This window comes from Phoxinus phoxinus (genome assembly GCF_949152265.1).
Source record: "Phoxinus phoxinus genome assembly, chromosome: 2".
Taxonomy (NCBI): domain Eukaryota; kingdom Metazoa; phylum Chordata; class Actinopteri; order Cypriniformes; family Leuciscidae; genus Phoxinus; species Phoxinus phoxinus.
The window spans coordinates 27,160,357-27,185,257 of record NC_136877.1 but is presented as its reverse complement, the minus strand read 5'-3'; the positions used below and the strand labels follow the sequence as shown (position 1 = coordinate 27,185,257).

Sequence of the window (24,901 nt, the reverse complement as noted above, 5' to 3'; positions counted from 1 at the left end):
CAGATGAGTAAACACAAAGCAGAAAACACACTGACATACATGCAAACCTGACCATGCGTTTATAAATAAAAGCACAAACACATTCCAGCAAATGGTGGTGTTCTGTCTTTGCTCACAGCGTGTGGTCATTAGCAGGTCTGTGGTTCTGTTCTCCTTGGTGAATACTCTCCCCTTGTCCTGTCTGCCAGCAAAAGCCATGTGGAGGAACAGGAGTGGCTGGGTCACTTAAATACCATCCACAAAGCGTGCCACCTTCAAAATCACAATACTCCTTCACTGAGAACAGAGAACAGTAATATCAGAAGTTTGGGGTCAGTAAGATTTTTAGGGCCAGAAATACTGGCCCTAAAATCTTAGGGCCAGTAGTTCCCTATCACGCAAGGTGATTTTCTAAGGTTTGCGCTCGCCGCTCGTCAATGTACTGGTGTTTGCGCCATTATTTACCGCTCAAAAAATGCATGTCTTAAACCAGACACTACCATTATAGTCATTATGGCTCTCATCAGCAATGTTTTGGAATTGCGCTTTCACGCTTATTTGCCCCGTTTAATAAATCTCCCCTTAATGTTTTTAAAACATTATGCTCACTAAATCTGCATTAATTTGATCCAAAATAAAGTAAAAACAGTAATATTGTGAAATGTTATTCAATTTTAAAATAACAGTTTTCTATTTGAATATACTTTCAGATTTTATACAAATCAGAATTTTCAGCATCATTACTCCAGTCTTCAGTGTCACATGATTCTTCAGAAATCTTTCTAATATGGTTATTTGATCCTCAAGAAACATTTCTTAATATTATTGTATAATATTTTTGTGGAAACCGTGGTAAATTTTTCTAATAATAGAAAGATCAAAAGAACACTTGATAATTGTGAGTGTTCATTTCTTTCAGAACAAAAGACCCAAAACTGTGGGACAGACAGACAGACGCCTACCACAGTGCTCTTCATCAGAGCTATCGGAGCAGTCGGGTGTGAAATCGCACACTTGATTGAGGCTCACACACTCTCTTGTAGTTGAGCACACAAACTGGTCAGGAGGGCAGCTATGAGGGGGTGCTGCTGACAAGGTGGGCAGAGGGGCCGAGGTACTGGGCTCCTTTGAGGGCAATTCACCTATATAAGGATATACACACATAATTACAAACACAGTATGTCATGTGCAACCGCTGATCACACTATCCAGTAATTGCATGTCATTGTTATTTCACCTTCATATGGCTGACAGCCAAGGAAAGACAGATCATCTATGGCAATATCTCCTCTGAAATCATCACCAACAGTCCCCTCCACTAAAATCTGTAGCAGCAAGAATGAAGACAGAAGAGGTATCTTTATTTTGAACCTTGCACATTGTTTGGAGGGCAAACAAAAAATAAGTAGACAACAGTAGAAATATCAATAATATGATTTCGTTATGCCTGGTCAATTTAATTTCACTCAACGAAGAGATCACGTAGTAGACCTTTTAAATTGACTTCGTGTACCATGAGATGGTAAAAGAAAAAAATGAAGTTAAAGAAATTAAGATCAAGCTGATCACTTAATAAGAACAGCTGCATAATATAATGTTATATTTAACATTTATAATAAGGGCATTATAATTAACAATTTCCACGATCACGTGCGGTTCCTCCAGATAATCTATAATGGTTCGATTTGATATTGCGTTTATACAACAACAGTCCAATAAACAGGAAGTTATTTTTGAGAAACTTACATTTTACACACAACATTGCCAGTTAATTTGTCTATTCTTGCTCACCCAATGAAAATGTCTCCAAAACAAAGCCACAACAAATTCAGCTGTTGCGCGTCTACGATCAACACACAAAGGGCCAGATTTACTAACAGTTTGTGCCTGAGCAAACCCTCTTCTGGTGGTAAAAACTACTGTCGGGATTTAAAGACACATAGTGAAAAAATAGTGCTGAAAAGGCATAGACAGAGTTATTTTTATGGCTGACCCTATTGCATATGCATTTGAAGGAGTTTCCCTTTCAGATGCAAAATTTATGGGAGGAGAGTATTTAAATGAATCATGCAAGGTGATTTACTAAGGTTTGCGCTAGTCAATTTACTGTTATTTACAAACCAAAAAAGCATGTCTTAAACGGTAACCAGACGCTAATTTGCGTTGCTCTTGGTAGATTGTGTCATGGAAATTATTATTGGAAGTTACATTATAAACAGCCAAAAGAAAAGGGAAAATGGCTCATACTTTGTGGTTTGTTGACAACGTTATGGAGAGAGCTATGAGAAGGGAAAGGGTTTTTAGGGGCCGCAGTAACCTACAGGAAATATATAATAATGAGGACTTCATCGGTCGGTTTCGTTTTTGTATCTTTTCTGTACATCTTTAATGCTCCGCTCAACGGTCGGATTAACACTGTTAACTGTCGTAGCAATCTTTATTCAAATAAAAAATGTCTTCTTGTTACTACATTCTCCGCTAAATTTCCCAAGTAAAATGTCCTTGTAACTGTTATACTCCTCCAACAAACACATATTTTTCTCTGGGGTAAACAGTAAACTGCACTGAGCGGTTGAATGGACTTACTCAATCCGCCATGTTTTTTGTTTTGAAAAGTGTTTTATTTTACCCAGAATGCATTGCAGTCTGGTCCTACTTAAGATAGTCAAAGTCTTAAGTGCTTTGTGCAACTTTTCTCTTTATTCTAGAGCATTCGATGTTATTGTACTGATTATCACTGAACTGATTATGAAATTGGCATGATAAATTTACCTGACATAATAAATTGTTACATTTGATTCATCTAACTGACTTTGACATTATTTTCATTAAATAATTAAAAGTAATAGTAATAGATAATAATAAAAACAAGATGGAAGGAAATGTTTTACTTTCTCTCATTATATTACATATGATATAACACATCAGCAGAAATACAGTGCATTTAAAGCTGGAGCAGCCAGTCAATCAAAGGATTCAGCACACAAGGACACCATTGCCCCTGTAGGACCCATCCTCTTCAATACCCATAATTCTGATCAATAACTCACCTGAAAGTGATGGGCGCTGTAGATCGTCAGTAGACTCCTGTGCCAGAAGTTGCCTTGGTCACCGTAGCGAACCCACAACAAGTTTCCCCGACCACTGTTACTTGTGCGCATGTACACAGCCAAGCGGAACACATTTTGGCCAAACATGTGATAGTGGAATCTGAAAATGCATGGTGGTTTGGGTTCAGGACCTCGGCGAGGAGTTGGAAGAAAAGGCCGACTGATAAGAACGGCAGTGTCTTTGAACTTCTGTGGGTCTGAAGATTCGATATAGAGGAAGTGGCCATCCACATTGGCATGTGTGTGGTCCTTCCATGGCCCTGTGTTGAAAGTAGGAGTGGGTCCTTGGATACGGGTCCAATCAAACATATCCTCCTCTGGTTCTTGAGTCCAGCTACACAGGCCTTCCTCAAAGTCACACATTAGCTCTGGGGCTGATAGGAGAAAAAAAGATCATTGTAAACCGATTGACTAAAAAGAGCTAACGTCAAACAATAAACTGCTTCATTGACCATTTGAAGCTCCACTAATACTGACAGCAGTTTTCCTCGTCTGTTCCATCTCCACAGTCATCGATCAGGTCACAGATCAGAGAAAAGCTCACACATGCTTTGCTCTGGAGGCAGTGAAGGTGATACGGAGTAGGGCACATCTCCACAGCCTCGGGCAATGAGCAGTTATGGAACATAATATCATCTAGGGCAGAGACTCCCTCATACACGCCCAGGCTCAGTTTTGTAACTGAGATATAGAAAGGCCTCGTCTGCCTGCCAATCTGCACAGTTATAGGGTGCCACTGGTTACCTTGGTTGTACAGTGTTTGCCAAAGTAAAGTGATGCTGTCTAAGCCATCTATCAGCAGGTGCATTTCAGCAGCACCAACAGAATGGCCAGAGTTATAGTGCCTGTAAGCAAAACAATCAACATTACTAAAATCTGAAATTATATTGTAAAGCAGGTAAGAATTTTTTTTTATTCCGTTTTTTATATGTGTAAATAAACATACATTTTATTAAATACATAATATTGACGTACATTTTTTAATTCTAATATTATTTTGATTAATTTATAATTCATATATTTTAACAAGCTTAGAAAGAGGTAAGGTCCGATCCTTACCAGAAGGTCATGACACAATCTGAACTTGCTTGCTGGAATGTAGGACTGCGCAGCAAAGCCTGCTGGGAAAACCTGCTGCTCTTCTTGAAAATAAACATGAAGTGGCCTTGAAGGGAGAGAAAAGGAGACAGTAAAATGCAAACTTGTAATATTATATTGTACATTATGTTGCTCATAAATTATTAGTAGATTTTGTGACATTTAAAAAATCGTTAATTTGAATTCAGTTCCAATGAACAATGGAAATGGCATTTGCAACCATTAATTTGAACATCACCCTGAGGCAGTCCACAATTATATACAGGAACACACAAAGCAGCACTATTTTACCTTTTGCAAAACACTACAATTGAAATGAACTAGACAAATTCAGACACAGTTTACACTCCCAGATGATGTGTAGTAGATAAACATTATCATTTAAATGGGATGTTACCAAAGATGTTTCAGTGCTATTGCAAACTACGTAAAGTAGGGCCCTATGACTTCCGCCAGTCATAAAAACGGAATTTACTGTATAATGTGAAATTTCATGGAATGTCACATTTTTGATGAATAAATAAAAAGCAGGTCAGTACACTTAAAGGCAGGGTAGGTGATTTGTTCCAGAGAAAATAAAAATAGCAGGCCTACCTCAATCCACAGCTTGTCTAGTTTTTATTTTTTTTTAAGTAACATGTCTACATGATATGGGGTTAGTCTGGGTCTCCGATGGCACAGATGTCCCGGGAATACAGAGATAACGTATTGCTAGAGTGGCCAACTTCGGAAAGCGCCTTTCATTTGCTTGTGGATGTTTGCTTCGCAATTAATAGCCTATTGCATTGTACTTGCACTACTGCTTTATTTGAATAGGGTTAGGGCAGCAGCCACCTTTTAAAGTTCCTCCTGAACCAAAACAATGAGCTTGTGCTGCCTTCACGCCATAACTACTGTAATTAAGAAGAGATGGAAACCAGTGTCGGATCGGGCGGTTCATGGCCTGCATTTCAATGACAATAAGTTTCAATGGCAATCAATGCCAAAATCAAAGTCAGGTGGTACTGGTCAGTGCTCTTAAGTTGTTTATTGTAATGGCCGAACCGAACAGACACGCACAGTTACCTCTTATATTTAGCAAATAATCCTTAAAACTCCACAACCAACAAGAAAACTGTGTATAAAAGTGTGTGACAAACCACCAAAAACCTCTGGCTAACATACCAGCAAATGGTTTTATGACCCCTTCCCCCAAAAGAATGCAAGGAGAGGTACTCTCACTGCATTCCTTTATGTCAAGACACCTAATGTCCATAAAGAACCGACTTTTCACAAACATTAATTCATAGATAAACCTAGCTGTGAATGAACATGCTTTGACATTAGCAACTGATGGTTCTTTTCAGATGGTTAAATTACTCTTTTCGTAGCTTCATCCCCCTTGTTCTGTTCCAGTCATTTCCTTTCTATTGTATTTACTTCCATTTCCATTTTCCATTTCACATCAGTGCGTGATTTGTGTGTATGTGTTTGTTTAGATTAGTTGTGTGTTTGTGATTAAGTTAATAAAACGTTAGTTAACTTTTAGTTAATAAAAAAAAAAAAAGAGTTCCCTGATTCTGATTCTGCCTGCAGATTAATGTCACTTAAATGATTCTTGATCTTGCTACATGCTACATGTAGTAGACTACTGTACAGTAAGAAAGTTATTTCCCTTACTCGGAAATGAACATTTCTTAGAATTGATTAAAGTAATCAATAGTGAGTGTTCGCTGGACGAACTGATTAATTGATGGTAATATTAGTTTACCTACATCAAGTTATTCCGATTAACTGATCCAAATATTCATAATTATTTATAACAAGTTATTATTTATTATTAATATTGATCTTTTAAGCTAATTTGCTACATTATGTTCATTATTATTGAAATGTTATGTGCTTTGAGACATGAGGTAGTTTAATGCCGTCTCTACTGACACTTTTGTTTGCTCCCTGCTGTGTGCATTCATGTGTTTTGAAGGAGGCGTGGCTTTGGAGACGCTCTAAAGGGAGGGTGGGATGCTTTCAAAGCTAGCTTGCTATGGCTAGCCTGTCCAAAAATTGCCTATCCTACATTTTAATTTAAATCACGATACAGTATAAGCTGGGTTTCCATCCAAACGTGAAGCGAATCTTTTAAAATTTCGCAAAAAACAAACAAATGTGAATTAGGAGCGTTTCCATCAAGTAGTTTGAGCGGATGGCGTGGTAACCTAGTAACCAACAGTAAATAAAATTTGTCACGTGGGTTTAATGTACGCTACGTCAGAATTCATTCGGCAAATGCGTTTCCATCTCCTAATATTCGTATTAACTATTTTTTTCAAAAGTCAAAAACCACCTCAAGCGAAAGAAAACACTTTTTTGCGAGTTAAGGGATTTATTTATTTTTTTGCCATTTCCATCACTCGTTTCTGATGCAATACTTGCTAATTAAAACAGGGTGATGGAAACATAGCTATAGACTGGTGACTGTGTCTGAATATTAAACTGCAAAATTACTATTTTAAAATGAATCCTGCATGTTCTGCATGTGTCTGTGTGAATGAATTGCTCAGACATACGGTTTAATTTACCACACACACACTCTGAAGCACGTGTGACGCTTGTGGTGTTCTCAGCCTCTGCCGCCTCACTATATGAGGACATTAAACTTCATCTCCAGAGCGGCTCTGAGAGTCACTTCATCAGAATTTTACCATTTCATTTGAGAAAAACTATTGTCATATCATAAACGTGCAGAAACTTAAAGGTCTTCACAGCAACCCGTAAAAAAAAAAAGTTTTGGTTTAACTTGAAAAAATTGTGACAGAAATATATTACTGTTGTACAGTAGAATTTAGCTCTGTCTCAATGTAATAATAATAATACTTACACTAATAATAAATTATTATTAAAACGTAATTTTTTTAAAGGAATCTTCGCAATTGATTGACAGGCGATCTGCCCAATCATACTTCGCCATCCGCCATTTTGTCCGACAAAGCAGTGAGGAGAGTTAGTAGATTAACATGGGAGGATTTGAACTTGAAACACGGAGTGTACTGATGCCTTTCCGCGGTTAAAACAACATTTCTTCTTATGTTCATTCATGTTTATTTGATGCTATAAATAAACTAGAAGGAAGAGATGATAGGTTCACGAGCAGCTTTAACTGAGGCTCTACAGCGATCTGTCAGGCACATTAAAGAGCCACAAAACGGTATTTATTGTTTAAATTTCTTTTAAAAAATTACCAAATTTGAAAGGTGAGACTTTGTTTAATATGTTTAATATCAAAAGTAACCGAAAAGTAACCTGGTCTTTTCTGTCTGTCATCGCGTTGTCAGTGTTCTCTCTGCTCCGCAATGTATTTTTCCTCTGCGTGAGAACATGGTGTGGTGTGAAAGCGGTGTAGCTTGTCGGACATAGCGACAGTAACTAAGGGGGCGGGTCTTTGCGAATGGTCAATTGTCCATTAAAATGGAATTTTACAAAATTGAAGATTAATAAAAAAAATTAAAAAAATTATTTCATAGTGCCCTAAACATGTAATTTTTGTTACATTTTTAATAAATTGTTGTTAAATTGTATAAGTTTCATGATTCCCATTAATTAGACATGCTTTTTGATTATAAAAAAAAATATTTAACCATTCAAATTGAGTCCAAAAAAAATAAATAAAAATCTACAATTTAGCATCTTTTGGGGTTGACAGAGTTACTAAAGTGCGAGACAAAGGCATTTCATGTGTAACTCTCACCTGCACTAGTATTAGTCGAGTGGTCCTGGGGTGGTGTTTGGTCTACATAATCTCTGGAGACTCCATCAGCTGAGCCTCTTACCCATTCAAATCCATCACCCTGGATGAGCTCATACCAACCGCATGAGTCCGACTCGAAATCACACTGTGCTGCTGAAAGTCAAATTAACATCATGAAGGAATAATAATGTAAAGGATAAAACTACCCTTTCGAAGCAGTGTATTTTTTTTAACTTAAAAAAATACTAAACATGAAATGTTTCTCAAAGGGGTCATATGATAGTTCTGAAAAAAAGATGATTATTTTGTGTATTTGGTTTAATGCAATGTGTTTACGTGGTTTTAGGTAAAAAAAAAGTAATTATTTTACACATACCGTTCATTATTGTTGCTCCTCTATGCCCTGCCTTTCTGAAAAGCATCGACAAAGTTCATCGTTCTGAAAAGCGTGGTGTGCTCTGATTGGCCAGTGATTCAGTGCATTTTGATTGGCCCGAATACCATACGTGTGTGGCGGAAATTTCACGCCCCTTACCATATTTGGAACATCAGATCCCAAAGCAATGATGACAGGTGATAATGTCAATTCGAGCCCGAATCTGATCCGGAAAGTGTAGATGGCCAAGATCGATCAACTTTGCCAGCGCGACTGGACCAAAACAAACGACATAGCGGCGACAACAATAATACAGCGAGAATAAAAGTTACACCTTCTTTCTTTGATACATTTGGGCGGTGTTCTGACGTAGATTTGTGGGGGGGGTGTTTGAATGAAGCGTTTTAGGAAGGCGTGGCTGAGCCTTAAAGGAACACTCCGACTTTTTGGGACTTTAGGCTATTCAACTTATCCCCCAGAGTTAGATAAGTCCATACATACCTTTTTCATCTCCGTGCGTGCTATAAGTCTGTTTGACGCACCCACCGCTAGCCTAGCTTAGCACAAAGACTGGATGTAAATGGTTGCAGCTAGCATACTAATCCAAATAAGTGACAAAATAACGCAAACATTTTCCTATTTACATGTTGTGATTTGTATAGTCACAGAGTGTACAAAAAACAAAGTCACATGAGACACAGACATATTTTAACCGTATCAATACTGGGAACTATATCCCCTGAATATAGGGCGGAGTGATAACCGCAGCGCACCTGAGACGCGCTCTGAACGAACTCTCTGCTCCTCACCACGGCGCGTCTCAGGTGCTGCGGTTATCACTCCGCCCAAGTAGCAGTGCTTCGCCTTCAGAGAATATAGTTCCCAGTATTTATACGGTTAAAATATGTCTGTGTCTCATGTGACTTTGTTTTTTGTACACTCTGTGACTATACAAATCACAACATGTAAATAGGAAAATGTTTGCGTTATTTTGTCACTTATTTGGATTAGTATGCTAGCTGCAACCATTTACATCCAGTCTTTGTGCTAAGCTAGGCTAGTGGTGGGTGCGTCAAACAGACTTATAGCACGCACGGAGATGAAAAAGGTATGTATGGACTTATCTAACTCTGGGGGATACGGGGAATAGGCTAAAGTCCCAAAAAGTCGGAGTGTTCCTTTAACTTTTACAAAGAGAGCCTTATCTTTTACAAAGAAAATCTTTTTAGGTTAGAGACTTTGAGCTTTGTAACTCTGCAGATCTTATACATGCACAAACAGCTACATAACACACTAAAGAAAACGGAAAACAAGAAATCGCATTATATGACCCCTTTTAACAGTGACTCATATTCCAGTGAAATCATGTCAACTTTAAGCTGTTTTGATCTTTATAGTCTATTTACTTACAACAGTTGGCCTCATCCTCTCCATTGGGGCAGTCTAAAGAAAAGTCACACACTTTCACCCCATCCACACAGACATTTTCCCCGCAGTGAAAGTGAGTTGAAAGAGGTGCCTTGATGTCAGTCTCTGAAAAAACAATAAAGCCAACACATATTATAGAAAAGGTAAGCAAAAGCGAAGTGAAGAGACTCATGAAGTGGAGAGCTTCTGAGAGCTCCTTCCTGCATCATCACCTTTGTTAACCATATCATGTGATGTAGATCTGAACATGGCAATATTAATATGATTAATTGGACTGTCCAGGGTACTGCTGAAATAATTCACGATAATGTGGTACCGTAACACACACACACACACACACACACACACACACACACACACACACACACACACGGTAATAAAATATACAGTCAGCTTAGTTCTGTTCTGTCTGTATTTATGGTTTTCTCATAAACAGTTAAGCATTTTTTGTGATAGATGTATAAAATATAGTTAATGACTTACTGAACAGCTATATTTTTGTGTCATAGATTAAATCTTAAAATTTTGATGTAAAAAACTCTTCAGAAGATAATAAAACCCCTCGCACTTGCATATACTCTAAACGTAACTGATGTCTCTTGCTCCTATCTTCGGCTGAACTGTAAATTGAAAAGTTGCTGAGGTTCCCTTCTGCCTATCACCATTGTCCCTCTGGTGTCCCAGTTCATCCAGCAAAGGGCTATAAATGTATTAGACCTTATTTACAACTTTATATTCCCCCAAATCTCTTGAGCTCTCTGCACTTCACACCAATCAGAAATCGCATCAAAGTGAGCACAGCCATCACATAACTTCATCTTTGTGCCTTCACAAACAGCTACATCATGACCCAAACATGGACATCTGAAAGAAGGAGCAATCATACATTCTGAATAACATACTAAACTAGAATGTACATTTCCTGAAGAAAATGTGAGTGGTGCTTGCAGTGGCAAAATTCAGCATGGTTGCTAGGGTGTTTCTAGTGGGTTTCTAAGGTGTTCTGGGTGGTTAATAGGGTATTCTGGGTGGTTGCTAAGATATTCTGGGCGGTTGCTATGGTGTTCTGAATGGTTGCTAAGGTATTCTGGGTGGTTGCTAGGGAATTGCTAGGCAGTTGCTAGGGTGTTCTGGATGGTTGTTATGGTGTTGCTGGGGTATTTTGGGTGGTTGCTAGGGCGTTGCTAGGGTATTTTGGGTCGTTGCTAGGCAGTTGCTAGGGTGTTCAGGGTGGTTGCTATGGTGTTACAAGGTGGTTGGTAGTTGGTAGTCACAGATGGTTACTATGGAGTTTTTATAGAGTTCTTAGCATCTTCTTGGCAAAGATTTAGCACTTAGCTATCACTATTAGCATGCATCTATTCACTGCTAGCATGTGTAGCATGTTGGAAGTGCTGTTTGCAAGCTTGAGTCAAAAGAACCAACCATCATGTCTCTACGATGTTCTGATGCAGCTAAACGGTTGCTAGTCTTGCTAAAAGCTCCTTGCCAGTATGAATGATAACAACCCCCATGTCTCTATGACATTCAGATTAGAAGATATCCCTCTTTGGGTTTGGGTTGCTAGGGCGCTTGACAATGGTTGCTAGGGCGTGGCTTGGGAGCTGCCAATTATGAAACTCCAAAGGCTGCTTGTCAGTATGAATGATATAAACCAAATCCCATGCCTCTGTGACATTCAGAATGGAAGATATCCTTCTTTGGATTTGAGTTGCTAGGGTGCTCGACAGCGGTTGCTTTGGCGTGGTGGCCAGAAAGTAGCCAGGAAGTGCTGAAGGTGTCTCATGATTATCTGTTTGCTGCCCAGAGTCAAACGAGACCACCCTCATGTTTCTATGACACTTCTATCCAAATATATCCCTTTGATCTCTTTCAATGGAAGTCTATGGAACTTGTTGCTATGGTGCTCTAAATAGTCGATAGTGCGTGGCTTGATAGCTTCACAATGAACCTGAGAGACTGATTGGTCGTCTGAGAAAAATGAGCCTGCCCCCTTGTCTCTATGACACTGTGATCCAGAGTTATGTTCAATACAAAATCCCTATGCAATTTACCCCATTGTGAGGTATGTTCTTACAGAGCCTGCCAGCCTCTTCAAACGTGGTAAACCGCACGTTTCTGAAGAAATCCTCGCTCGGAGCTATGACTCGTCAAAGTTTGTCGCAATGCAAAGTCTAATGGACTTTTTCGGCCGCTTTTTCACCCCTGGGGCGAACACCGTACTCCTGTTCTCTTATAAAGTCATAGCACACCTCTCCTAAAAAATCCGCACGATTTGACACATTCATGGGTCTGTGACAAAAGCTGCGGAAGGAGCAGCGCACCAAACTTTTCCACGGAATAATAATAATAGTGATGCCTTGCCTTTAGCTAGCAACACTAATAAAGCTTAAGTTTTAAGATTATAAAAAGAAAAAGTTCACCCAAAATTAATAATTCTCTCATCATTTACTCACCCTAATGTTGTATCAAACCAAAACAGTAAAGATGTTTTTTTTCTACCTTAAAAATGAAAAGTCAATTTCATTGACCTACACTGTATAGACAAAAACATTCTTCTTAAAGGTCCCATGACATGGGGTTATTATATTATTTTATAATGTTTACTGGGTTGCCCTTATAATGTTAGTATGTTTTTTAGATCAAAAATAGTCATAATTTAGAAATAAAAGGCATTTTTCCTGCCTGATTTTAGCCTCTGATTTGAATGCTCTGTTTGAAGGGGCGTGTCCGTGTGAGACTTCAGTGTAACCGGCCACTGCTGTGATTGGCTGACATGCTTGCATATGAAATAGCTACTTATTACATGTGGAACTCTCTCGAATACTTTTACTACAGTTATTATAAGTTTTTACTATTACAGCTATCGAGATTACCGAATCGTCAGAAGTTTTTAAGGTATTTAGATCTATTCCCATCACATAAAATGTTGCTGTGATGAGCATTGCGCAAGCAGAAGACAGTCTGTTGTTGATCGCGAGAATGAAGATCTTATCATTGCAACACAGTTTCTGCACTCTCTGCTTTCACCAATGCAAACACGAGGATGTAAATACAGAAAGAGCTTCATGTGCAGTGTAACGTGCGTCATTGATTTCAGAACGAGTTTGGCAAGTGTCCAGATAAACTCGATCGCGCTGTGTGGAAAGATGTTCTTTGAAGATCGCTTTCTGTATATAATTTATTCACAATTTAAATAAGATTATTTTCATCCTACTAAAAGAAACAATGTGAAGTTGATATTTTAGTCACTGGCTTGACTTACTGAGGCAAAAACAGCAGTCTTGAACGATTTTGAGAGATAGATTACCTGTCTGAACTTGAACAATTACACATCAGTTGCAAAGTGTTGCTTGGTAACGTTAGCTCGATCAATTTATTTACAGACGTTCATCGAGGCCAGCTCTGTATTGACCCAAGTTCAGGAAAAAGTCGTCGGTAAAATGTTTGCCGCAGACATGCAAAACTTTGGGGAGTTGTGTCGGCGCATTTCCAGAGAAAATTAAATGAATCCACTGGTTCTTCTGGGGCTTGGATGAAGGAACTAAAAAAAGGCTTTGGTGTTCATTTGTACATCCAAATATTGAGCAATTATTATGCTTCGCTCGCTCAAAAGACATATATCTCTCGTGGACAAACTAAAATCGTGCGCACGCGTTCCTACTTCCTAGCTCATTTTCTCATGGACTGGAAATATTCTCTGGGCGGGCAAAGCAGAGAAAGGGGAGGTAACATTTCTCCTTATGACGTCATACGGAGGAGATTCAAGATCAGCCCGATTGAGCTTCCACTTTCTCAAAGGCAGAGAAAGATAGCAAAAGCTCGATTTACACCCATTTAAATTTCTAGAAACTTGGGGACCATATACAGGCTAGGGGAACTCATATTAATGTTAAAAAACCTCAGAAAGTGAAAATTTCATGTCATGGGACCTTTAACACCTTGTTTCACAGAATAAAGACACTCATACAGGTTTGCAAAAACATGAATGTTAATAAAATATTCCATAATTTTCATTTTTAGTTGAACTATCCTGGTAAACTTCAAAAGTGAAGTTGTTTTATTGGATTTAGACAGCCGAACTGGATTTGCAAAAAGAAAAGATGTATTAGTGTTCACTCACCTTTGGCTGCCACACATTCTCTGCTGAAGGACAGATCATCAATCGCAACAACTTCATTTGGGTCGCTGCCGTTGAATATCAATCCTCTAATCACAACCTGTAGATTCACAGAAATGATGTTTTACCGATTCAACTATACACCATACATACTTTTGTAACACTTTATTTTACAGTGTCCTTGTTACTTGTTATGTTTATAATATCAATTGTGCATAATTACATGCAACTAACCATAAACCACACCATAATTCTAACCCAAAAGTAAGTATATGTAGCAAAATATTAATACTCAGTTCTAAATGTATAATTACACTATAACACGGACACCTTAAATGGATAGTTCACCCAAAAATGAAAATAAGCCTATGATTTACTCACCCCGAAGTCCTTTATTAACCCCAAGAGCCGTGTGGAGCACTTTTATCATGAATAGATGCGCTTTGATGCACTTCCAAAGTCATGCAGCCATTCACTGCCATTAAAAAGCTTGGAATTGCCAGGACATTTTTTTAATATAACACTGATTGTATTTGTCTGAAAGAAGAATGTCATATACACCTAGGATGACTTCAGGGTTAGTAATTATGGGCTAATTTAAAATTTTAGGTGAACTATCCCTTTAAAATGAAGTGTAACCACTACTTTTTGTTCACAAATTCAAATAATAATACCCCTTCCCCCAAACACACATAACCCCTCATTTAGTACATCCACACCAACCTTAAACTCCTCTCTGCTGTTTAACACCACCACTGTTCGCATCCAGGGAAGAGTGTGTGGATAAGGATTGGAGGCGGACTGAAACCAAACCTCCTCCATCTCTCCCGAAGTTTCAAATTGAATCAGAACCTGCAAAGCCCCTGTCAGCAACCCAATATGACGATAGAAAGTTAGCTGTTCAAAAGAAAAGGACAACAAAGAGACAAAATATAAATTACCCCCCAAAAAATGTTTTATGTGAACAAAGGATTCAAGCGGTGCATTGCTTGCTTCATTACAAGTTAGAAACATTAAAGATATTCAACGGTTGAGTATGAGACAAAACTAAAGCTGAAAGCATTTTTTCATACTCGGTTATGTTATTGCATCTTCCTGCCAAGTTCAATGTCATATTATTTGTATACAAGCAGAGAAGCACTCAAAGTGAATTACTCCAAATCCAATAACAGTGGATCTAAAACCATAGATCTCAATGAGTGCATGCGCTACCCACTGCGTCACGGCTCTGACAGCCTATGCATAACTCTGCTGTCAATAAGAGTGTGTAGCCGTGGCAGTGGATAAGTGCTCTAAACACTTAATCGGGTGCTTGAGCAAAGCATTCAACAATTTGCTGCTTATGGTTTGTGGTAAACCCAAAATGTCTCTCTCGTCAAAAAACTAACATATTGCACTGGTTCATTTATGGAACTTCTAAAACATTTTATATATAATTGGCTATAATAATCATAATAGGTTTTATAGGCTATTGTAATTGCAAACTGTGTTTTGGATCATGTGCATTGACGGTGATGATTTGTCAATGTGATGTTGTCTTTGTCGTTGACTAAGAAACTTGTATTTATGATAATTCTGATAGCACAGGAAGGCATAACCCTCTCTACTTAACCGTCAGTCTTGCACATCAACCATGTTTTTAGTTTTTATAACACTTTTTATTTGTGTTTGTGGTTCTAACTGAATCCTCGTCCACTGCTCAATGGGTTGTGGGCATTAGTTAGTGCATGGATCTCCACTTAGGACACTAACTGGAAAAAGTAGACCAGCTGGGTATCTTTGGAATGCTGCTCATTTCAACATACTGCAACTTCGGACACCCTAATTCTAATTTCGATTACTATTTAGGACGGTTTAATATCCAGCATTCAGGAACGAAAACAGAGTGAGTCACTCAATCATTCATCCAACCAACCAATTTGTTCATAAACAGATTCATTCAGCAACAAAACCAGAGTGAGATAATAAATTATTCATTCAACCGATTTGTTCATAAACACTGATTCATTTAGTAACAAAACACCACTACAGAAACTATTTACATTGGCGGAGCAAAAATAGACAAAGTAATTGGCAATATTGTGTCTAAAATGTGAGTCAATATTAATTTCTTGATTATTGAACAGTTGTATAAAAGAAATATCACACACTAAATGTTATAGAAATTAGCATTTATATATATATAGCTTGCTCAAAGTAGATTTTTACCTAATAAGCAACTATTTGTTATATGGCATCAGGATTTACAATGATATTCAATGAAATACGAGATACGAAATAGGTTTAGTTAGAAACCGTGAAAATGTTTTTCTGTACCCAGCATGTCTGTGAAGGCTGGAAAAGAGGACTGTATATTTCAGCAGTGACTCCTTCTCCATTTTTGGATCGTATATAGAGGCAGTGACCTGACAAAAGAGAAGAAACAGTGTCCTGGGTAATCAGGAATACAGTATGCAATTCCAAATAAAATACAGTTCCATTTTTTATTTAAACGGAACAGTTTTTTTAACCTTCAGACAAAATATAAAAGACAATCTAAAAATAAGTTTGCATATGTGTTTTATGTTTTGTTTGTAACATATATGGATTTTGTGTCATATCTCACTCGAGGAGGAAAAACTTTATTCAACCCAAACTGAGAAAAATATGCAATTTGGTGCAGATGTTATTAATTTAGCCCAAAAATATTAAATTCTGATAGTTTGTAATGCAAATCCATGATATTTCATAACAGTAACTAACATAAAATGGCAGTTGCTACACTATATCTCCCAATAATATATCTTAGTAATATGATATTGCTTTTGTTTTATGTTCAAAAACATATAATGTAATGCAATACAATGATGTTTACAGAGATGTACATATAAATATTCTTTAAAACCCGGTTGTATCATATGTGATAAATACGTTTATTTTAACATGATTTTTGACATTCATGATTTGGACATTTTTAGAATGATCTAGATCATACTTTCGAAAACAAAATTATGATCTATAAGTCAGAGGGCAGAATGCATGCAGTAAATTGTGTGCAACAGGTTTTTGAGCAAAGTTTTGATCATGTCAATAATTTAGAGGCCTAAGAAATTCATGTATCAAATATGATTATTAGGCTGGTTAAGTAGTATCCCTACGAATATAAGATCAACTGTTTTACTTACCAGTAACATTTTCAGTACTGGGCAAGCTCAAGCCTGAGCCTCTCATCCAAACATGATGTTGAAAACCACAGAAACCTTCCTGAAAGTCACATCTCACAAACTGGGAGCCTACAATAAAGGAAACTCACAGCTACATCAGGCCATTACAGTAAAGTAAATTAATTTAATTTGAAATCTGTAACAGAGACACCACTGAAAATATGAAACTCAACATGGCATCCTTCACAACACATTTAATAGGTGCTTGACTGAAATCTGTTATAAAATAGATTCAAGAGAGCAGATACACAATAAGGACATATGTAATAATAATAAAATAATAAATTTCTTATGGATCTTTTCATATCATCATTAAAAGGATGACTATGCAAAACAAAAGCAATAGGCTAGTGGTCAACCCAACATCAACCTCAATTCTGTAATGTTCTGCCTTCTAAAAACCCCAGATATATTTAATCAATATTATAAAAGCACTGTTGTGTCTCATCTGTAGACCTTCAAGTGTGCCACTTTATGAGTGAGCCATAAATCTCACTGTTTACACAGGCCTTTAGGAGCATTTAAAATCATACTGTCAACAGAGAGGAAAAAGAAAGGGCCATTACTGTCAAAGAGTTGCCTGCGTAAGCACAGAAAACATACAAATAGAAGAGCAGAAAAAGGAGCTGAAGAGTGGAAATGAAAAACCAAGTGTTTAAGAATAATACATACAGTTAGTCTCATCACTGCCATCTTCACAGTTTTCTCTGAAATCACATACATGCTCCTCAGATACACAGCCGCCTCTCGCACAAGTAAAGTGCCCAGGCAGACATGGAGCGGAGGATACACTCGCCAGGACACACAGCAGAAACAAGGCCTGTACGCACACCCTCATTGAGCTCTCCGATATACAGTTCACTAGCACATTCAGACACACTCAGTATCCAAAAAAGTCCTTACGATCCAGAGAGAGACAGCGTATAACCTCGACTTTGTGCTACGGACAGTCGCGTCTCACAGATTAACTATCTGCCTAGTGCTCACACCAACCCTCGCTCAAGTGACTTTATGACTGTTACACAAGAGGCCCTGCTTTCTTTCATTATGTGCCTGATGTCAAAGTGTGTGTCAGACTTCTTGTAATTGGCTAGAGATAAAGTGACAATAAAATGTAATCTATTATTTTAAGACACAATCTTCCGTGCAATAAGAACACAAGTTTACGAGCAAGTTAAACAAACACATTTAGGTTAAGAAATATAAAGCAATTTAAACAAGTCACTACCCCATTTTGTCACTACCTAAATTTACCTTCATTTTCAGCTTGAAGAAACAGGACTGAATGAGCAATAAGGTGGCAAAGTAATCAGTCATGTATTAGTTCCACCCTGTCTCGCACCGGCTTTACAAATGTTCATTCAGCTATAATTTAGTTTTTCATGAATCAATGACTAAAATTCAAAATAATTCACAAGGTGTGCTAGAAGAGAAGCTCTGTTGGCCATAATAATAACTGAATAACCTTCGAGCACAAATGAGCCCAGCGATATGAATAAAGAATAAATACTTAGGAATTTAAAATTGCAGCAAACAAGTCTGCATTGCTTGTAATTTTGATAGGCCTTTACAAAAAGTGTTTTCTATTCTTAAAAGAATATATATTTGCAACTCTTCTAGGCAAATCTAAGATCTCTGTAAAGTAATGATTTTTTTTAATTCAGTAAGATGTAAAAGACATCTTTTATTTGCAGCTGTCAGCCTGGCTCACACTACAGGAGTTTCAGGCCGATTTATGCCCGATTTCCCCCTCCAGAGAATCTGAGAAAAAATCTTGTCGAGGACCTCGATCGGTTGTGATGTTCGGCGCAGATTATCTGGTAATGTGAGGCGTTCACAGATCGAATCTTGCCCCTCCCGATCTGCTCTCACACAAATCGGGCCCGCCCCGATCATATCAAACATGTTTGATATTTATCGAGATGAGCAAGATTGTGATTGCGTCAGTAGCCTACTGTCACAATAGCCAATAGGAAACAGACGAGACGTAAGTGACAGAAATTTCTTACCTGCATTTCTCATGACAATCCATGTTGAGCCCGTCTCCCCAACCATTTTCTCATCCACACTCGTTTATTCTTCCGCTTTAGTTTTTTCTCACAACAAACAATCATACAGCAAGTTTTCGTGTTACAGTATCCATTTTGTTTACATCCGCTTTCCCGCTTCCGATCTGCTGCGTAGATCACGTGAGGCGCTTCCTCTGGCACGATAATCTTAGTAACATTTTGTAGTGTGTGATGCGCCGCGATTTTCAAATCTTGTAGTATGAGCATGTTTAAGATTTGAGGTAAGAAAATCTGCAAATATTCTCCTAAAGTGTGTGCTGCAACCAGATTTAAAAATCGGTTAGGATTTCAAAACTCCTGAAGTGTGAGCCAGGCATTAAGGCTGGTTCACACGGCAGGATAAGGCTGATTTTAGCCCTGATTCACCCCTTCCGACAAACTTAAGGATGCTCGGTCTGCTCGGAAGGACGTCGGGGTCTCAAACGCCGCTCCGATCTCAAATCGGGGATATCCAATATGTTGGATTTTTTTGGCCCGATTTCTCCTCATGTGTGGTGTCCCCTGGGGACAAACGAGCACAGAGCCTGTGGACTGTGGCGTGTAGCCAATCAGAAAGCGAGGCGGTGAGGAAGCACTGGGAAACAAAATCAAAACAGCCGGCGGCATGGCGGACCAGAAAGTCTCCACTTCTTTGATCATCGCCTTTTCTTTTGATAATGTTTTTTGTCGGTTAAAAACAAACTACAAACTATCGCCACTGCATCCTCTTTGTCCGCCATGACCGATTACTCAGAAGTCACGTTTGATCTCGAGGGATTTTGCGAGATTTCCCGTCTGACCTGGGAATGCTCGGGAGTCAAATCGGTTCGTGTGTGATGTGTTGATTTTGCCGTGTGGTTGCGCACCAGACACTGTACGACCAAAACTGTTAGACCCGTGATTTTTTAATCGCAGTTTGTGGGGTCTCTCAGGTTTGGAAAATCGGCCGACAATTTTTAAATCGTCCCGTGTGAACCAGCCAGGCTTAACCTTTGTAGTATTTGCAGTATAATAGTCTGTCTTATGTAGCCTAATGGTGAATAGTGTCAGGGTTCCACCAGATTCACTCACTCCTCCCACTCATTGATTCACTCCTCCCACTCGCTCATCATCTCCGGAGTACTAATCATCAGCACCTGCATCTCATCATCATCACACCACCCTTTATATTCAGCTCCTCTCCTCACACTCATTGTCTGGTCTCGTCTCTACAAGACACACAGACTCTCTTACGCTACTTACCTGAGATTCATCCGCGATTCATCCGCCTCCCGGCTACATCCGAAGCCCGTCTGCCTTTCTCATTCTTCAGCTCTCTTCCTGAGATCTTCCAGCCGCCATCTGTAACAGAGACTCTGATTATTCTTCAGTTAAGTTTCTGACCGATTATCATCTGCTTGCATACTCACCATATCTCCATCTGGTTCTGTTTTCTGTTAAATAAAGCTTTTTCACTTAAGTTACCACCCGTCTGACTCCTGTTCCATCCGTGACAAATATAATGATATTCAGGGATGACTGACATCTCATTCTCACTTACAGCAGCATTAACACTACCAGTCTCTGAACAACCGCTTATAAAAACATAACTGTCGCTCTGAAGTTTGCAGTCGTTGAAGTTTTCAGTTGCAAATATATCAAAATAGTATATATTTGTAGCAAGTAAATTTATCTGCATGAATTCTATATTATTATTATTATTATGTAACACAAACTTCACATTTAGTTTTTTAGGGCCCAAGCCCTGAAAGGGCGAAGGCCCTATTGTTTTTCTCCGGATTATTATTATTAGGGCCCAAGCCTTGAAAAGGCGAAGGCCCTATTGTTTTCCTTCGGATTATTATTATTATTATTATTATTATTATTATTATTATTATTTTTCTTACGACTATTCGGGCACTTTTGGGGGCCTTAACGTGCTCAAAAACTCTTGAAACTTTGCACACGGGTCAGAACCCGCGGCCATTAGAGCCGGACTGAAGCTGGTACCCGGGCGTGGCAGGGGGGCTCGACAGCGCCCCCTGGAACGCGGTCCGAAAACTTGGTCCATAAATCAAACACGCTTGCGTGTAATAATATGAAACTCGGTACACTTATAGATCTCATCGGTTCATATATCCTTCGTGCTCTGACTTTTTACCCCAGCCCAACAGGAAGTCGGCTATTTGGCGTAGTTTAAAAAACACATGCAATGGAATTTAAAATACTCCTCCTAGAAAATTCAACCAATCACCACGAAACTCGGTGTGCATGAAGTCAAGACATGGAGGATGAAAAATTGCCAGGGGATTTTTGATATCTCGAACGGTTTGGCCGTGGTGAGGAAACGAATTTATGGCGAATATTGGAAACAGGAAGTGTGTTATAACATCCTCATACATTAATTGATCTGGATGAAACTTCATCAGTGTGTTTGCTGTAAGAGGCCGATCACATGGATGTGACTATTGTGAGTCAAAGTTATAGCGCCACCAACTGGCAGCAGGAAGTGTGTCACTTTCAAAATGCTTTAAAATCACCCTCTTATTTTTACCCGATTTGCTTCAAACTTCATCTGTATAATGTAAACACACGACAGATGTAGACCTGTGAAAGGATTATTGATATCTTAAATACTGTTGCCATGGCAACGCATCAAACTTTAATATTCTTTTTTAAAGTTTTTGAGACTCTTAACATGCTTGAAATTGCATGAAACTCTACAGACACTTTACATTTATTGCCTAGTACACTTGTGCAAAGTTTCAGAAACGGGGGTGGTAAGGGGCTCAGTAGCGCCACCTTTAGTCAAAAATGGGGTATTAGTTTTACCTACAGTAACAAAAATCGGTATTTATATTTATCTCCCCGAGCCGGACAACTTTCTAATTGACAGTCATTAGCTCCGACCAACAGGAAGTCAGATATTTTTGTTTGAATGTGATTTGATGGGAATTTTGCCAGTCTCTCTCAGTGTCTGTGTGTGTGAGAGAGGAGGGGGGGCTTTATTTTAACCCTTTCTCTGCTGTGTGGGACTTCTCGGGCACTTTTGGGGCCCTTAACGTGCTTGAAAACTCTTGAAACTTTGCACACAGGTCAGAACCTGCGGCCATCAGGGCCGGGCTGAAGCTGGTACTCGGGCGTGGCGGGGGGGCTCAACAGCGCCCCCTTGAACGTGGTCCGAAAACTTGGTCCATATATCAAACTGAATATTGCATGAATTAGTATGAAACTCGGTACACATATAGATCTCATCGGGCCGAACAACTTTCGTGCTCTAAGTTTTACGCCAGCCCAACAGGAAGTCGGCTATTATGGGTTGTATGAAAACGCACGCCCCTGGAATTTGATATACTCCTCCAAGAAATTTAATTTGATCTTCACCAAACTCGGTCAGCATGAAATCAAGACATTGAGGATGCTAAATTGCGGACGTATTTTTGATATCTCGAACGGTTTGGCCGTGGCGAGGAAACAAATTTATGGCGAGAAAAGAGAAACACGATGTGTTATAACGTCTTCATACATTAATTGATCTTGATGAAACTTCAGCATTGTGCTCGCTGTAAGAGGCCCATCACATGGATGTAACTAATGTGAGTCAAAGTTATAGCGCCACCAACTGGCAGCAAGAAGTGTATTACTTTCAAGATGCTTTTGACAAAAGTGGGGGGTTAGTTTTACCTACAGTAACAAAACTTGGTATGTATATTGTGCACATCGAGCCGGACAACTTTCTAATTTACAGTCATTAGCTCCGACCAACAGGAAGTCAGATATTTTGGTTTGAATGTGGTTTTGTCTCTCTCTGCCTCTCTCTGCCAGAGTTCCCCCTGCCATTCTGTGTGTGTGAGTGAGTGTGTGTGTGTGTGTGTGGAGAGGGGAGGGCACACACACAGACAGCCCCCCCCCCCATTGTGTGTGTCTGTGTGGGGAGGGGAGGGAGGGCACACACACAGACAGCCCCCCCTGTCTGTGTGTGTGGGGAGGGGGGCAGAAAGACTCTATTAAAAATATGTATATTGTGCCATCTAGTGTTTTATACTATGTATACTATGTGTTTTTTTCTTTTAAACAATTGTTTTAAAGTACAGTAATTTCAATGAATATATATACCACACTTCATAGGAATTTTCGGTGTTGTGTACTTACAATGGCTGCTGATTTCATGTGTCCGTTAAGTCCATGAGACTGTAGGGTGTCTAATTTTTCATTTTAGGTTTCAGAAGGGTGCTCACGCATACTTTGTGGTTGATATGTGCCCTCGATGCGCACTTTTGCAGAACCCACACTGATACAAGCTCTAAAGCAGACTTCTCGACAGTCAAAGCGGAGTTACGTTATTGCCCGTCGTGCACAGGAACCCTAAAGGCACCGGGGTGGCGGTTTATATATATATATATATATATATATATATATATATATATAAATAAATATAGCTGCAAGCAGCGATGGAGGGCCCAAGCCGGTGGCACCGCCACCTCGGTGCCTTTAGTGCAACTAAAGGCACCGGGGTGGCGGTGCCACCGGCTTGGGCCCGTAATCGCTGCTTGCAGCTATATTTATTTATATATATATATATATATATATATATATATATATATATATATATATATATATATATATTTATTATTATTATTATTATTATTATTATTATTATTATTATTATTATTATTTTTCTTACGACTATTCGGGCACTTTTGGGTCTCTTAACATGCTCAAAAACTCTTGAAACTTTGCACAAATGTCAGAACCCGCGGCCATTAGAGCCGGACTGAAGCTGGTACCCGGGCGTGGCAGGGGGGCTCGACAGCGCCCCCTGGAACGGGGTCCGAAAACTTGGTCCATAAATCAAACACGCTTGCGTGGAATAATATGAAACTCGGTACACTTATAGATCTCATCGGTTCATATATCCTTCGTGCTCTGACTTTTTACCCCAGCCCAACAGGAAGTCGGCTATTTGGCGTAGTTTAAAAAACACATGCAATGGAATTTAAAATACTCCTCCTAGACGATTCAACCAATCACCACGAAACTCGGTGTGCATGAAGTCAAGACATGGAGGATGAAAAATTGCCAGGGGATTTTTGATATCTCGAACGGTTTGGCCGTGGCGAGGAAACGAATTTATGGCGAATATTGGAAACAGGAAGTGTGTTATAACATCCTCATACATTAATTGATCTTGATGAAACTTCAGCAGTGTGTTCGCTGTAAGAGGCCGATCACATGGATGTGACTATTGTGAGTCAAAGTTATAGCGCCACCAACTGGCAGCAGGAAGTGTGTCACTTTCAAAATGCTTTGAATTCACCCTCTTATTTTTACCCGCTTTGCTTCAAACTTTATGTGTATAATGTAAACACACGGCAGATGTAGACCTGTGAAAGAATTATTGATATCTTAAATACTGTTGCCATGGCAACGCTTTAAACTTTTATATTCTTTTTGGGTGCATTTGAGGCTCTTAACATGCTTCAAATTGCATGAAACTCAACATGCATATCAGATTTATTAGGTACTAGGCATGTGTGAAGTTTCAGAAACGGGCGCGGTGGAGGGGCTCAGTAGCGCCACCTTTAGTCAAAAATGGGGTATTAGTTTTACCTACAGTAACAAAAATCGGTATTTATATTTATCTCCCCGAGCCGGACAACTTTCTAATTTACAGTCATTAGCTCCGACCAACAGGAAGTCAGATATTTTGGTTTGAATGTGATTTGATGGGAATTTTGCCAGTCTCTCTCAGTGTCTGTGTGTGTGAGAGAGGAGGGGGGCTTTATTTTAACCCTTTCTCTGCTGTGTGGGACTTCTCGGGCACTTTTGGGGCCCT

The 24,901-nt window shown here is 39.0% G+C and overlaps 1 protein-coding gene across 7 annotated transcripts in view; it reads right to left on the bottom strand.

Annotated features, from left to right (window-relative positions):
• The window catches only part of malrd1 (MAM and LDL receptor class A domain containing 1), a 64,839-nt gene that overhangs the window by 25,595 nt on the left and 14,343 nt on the right, over positions 1-24,901 (bottom strand). For 4 of the 7 annotated variants that reach the window (XM_079585821.1, XM_079585823.1, XM_079585824.1 and 1 more), the window contains 13 exons: positions 20,329-20,427; positions 17,000-17,107; positions 16,152-16,240; positions 14,559-14,732; positions 13,839-13,935; positions 9,698-9,820; positions 7,912-8,064; positions 4,149-4,254; positions 3,567-3,934; positions 3,030-3,463; positions 1,217-1,304; positions 942-1,121; positions 117-276 (listed from right to left, as the gene is read on the bottom strand). In XM_079585821.1, coding sequence (XP_079441947.1) covers positions 117-276; positions 942-1,121; positions 1,217-1,304; positions 3,030-3,463; positions 3,567-3,934; positions 4,149-4,254; positions 7,912-8,064; positions 9,698-9,820; positions 13,839-13,935; positions 14,559-14,732; positions 16,152-16,240; positions 17,000-17,045 — 2,018 coding nt within the window. In that variant the 5' untranslated portion in view covers positions 17,046-17,107; positions 20,329-20,427. Of the gene's footprint in view, positions 1-116; positions 277-941; positions 1,122-1,216; positions 1,305-3,029; positions 3,464-3,566; positions 3,935-4,148; positions 4,255-7,911; positions 8,065-9,697; positions 9,821-13,838; positions 13,936-14,558; positions 14,733-16,151; positions 16,241-16,999; positions 17,108-17,710; positions 19,281-20,328; positions 20,428-24,901 lie in introns of those variants that run through there. The other 3 variants (XM_079585825.1, XM_079585819.1, XM_079585820.1) reach the window with 3 other exon arrangements.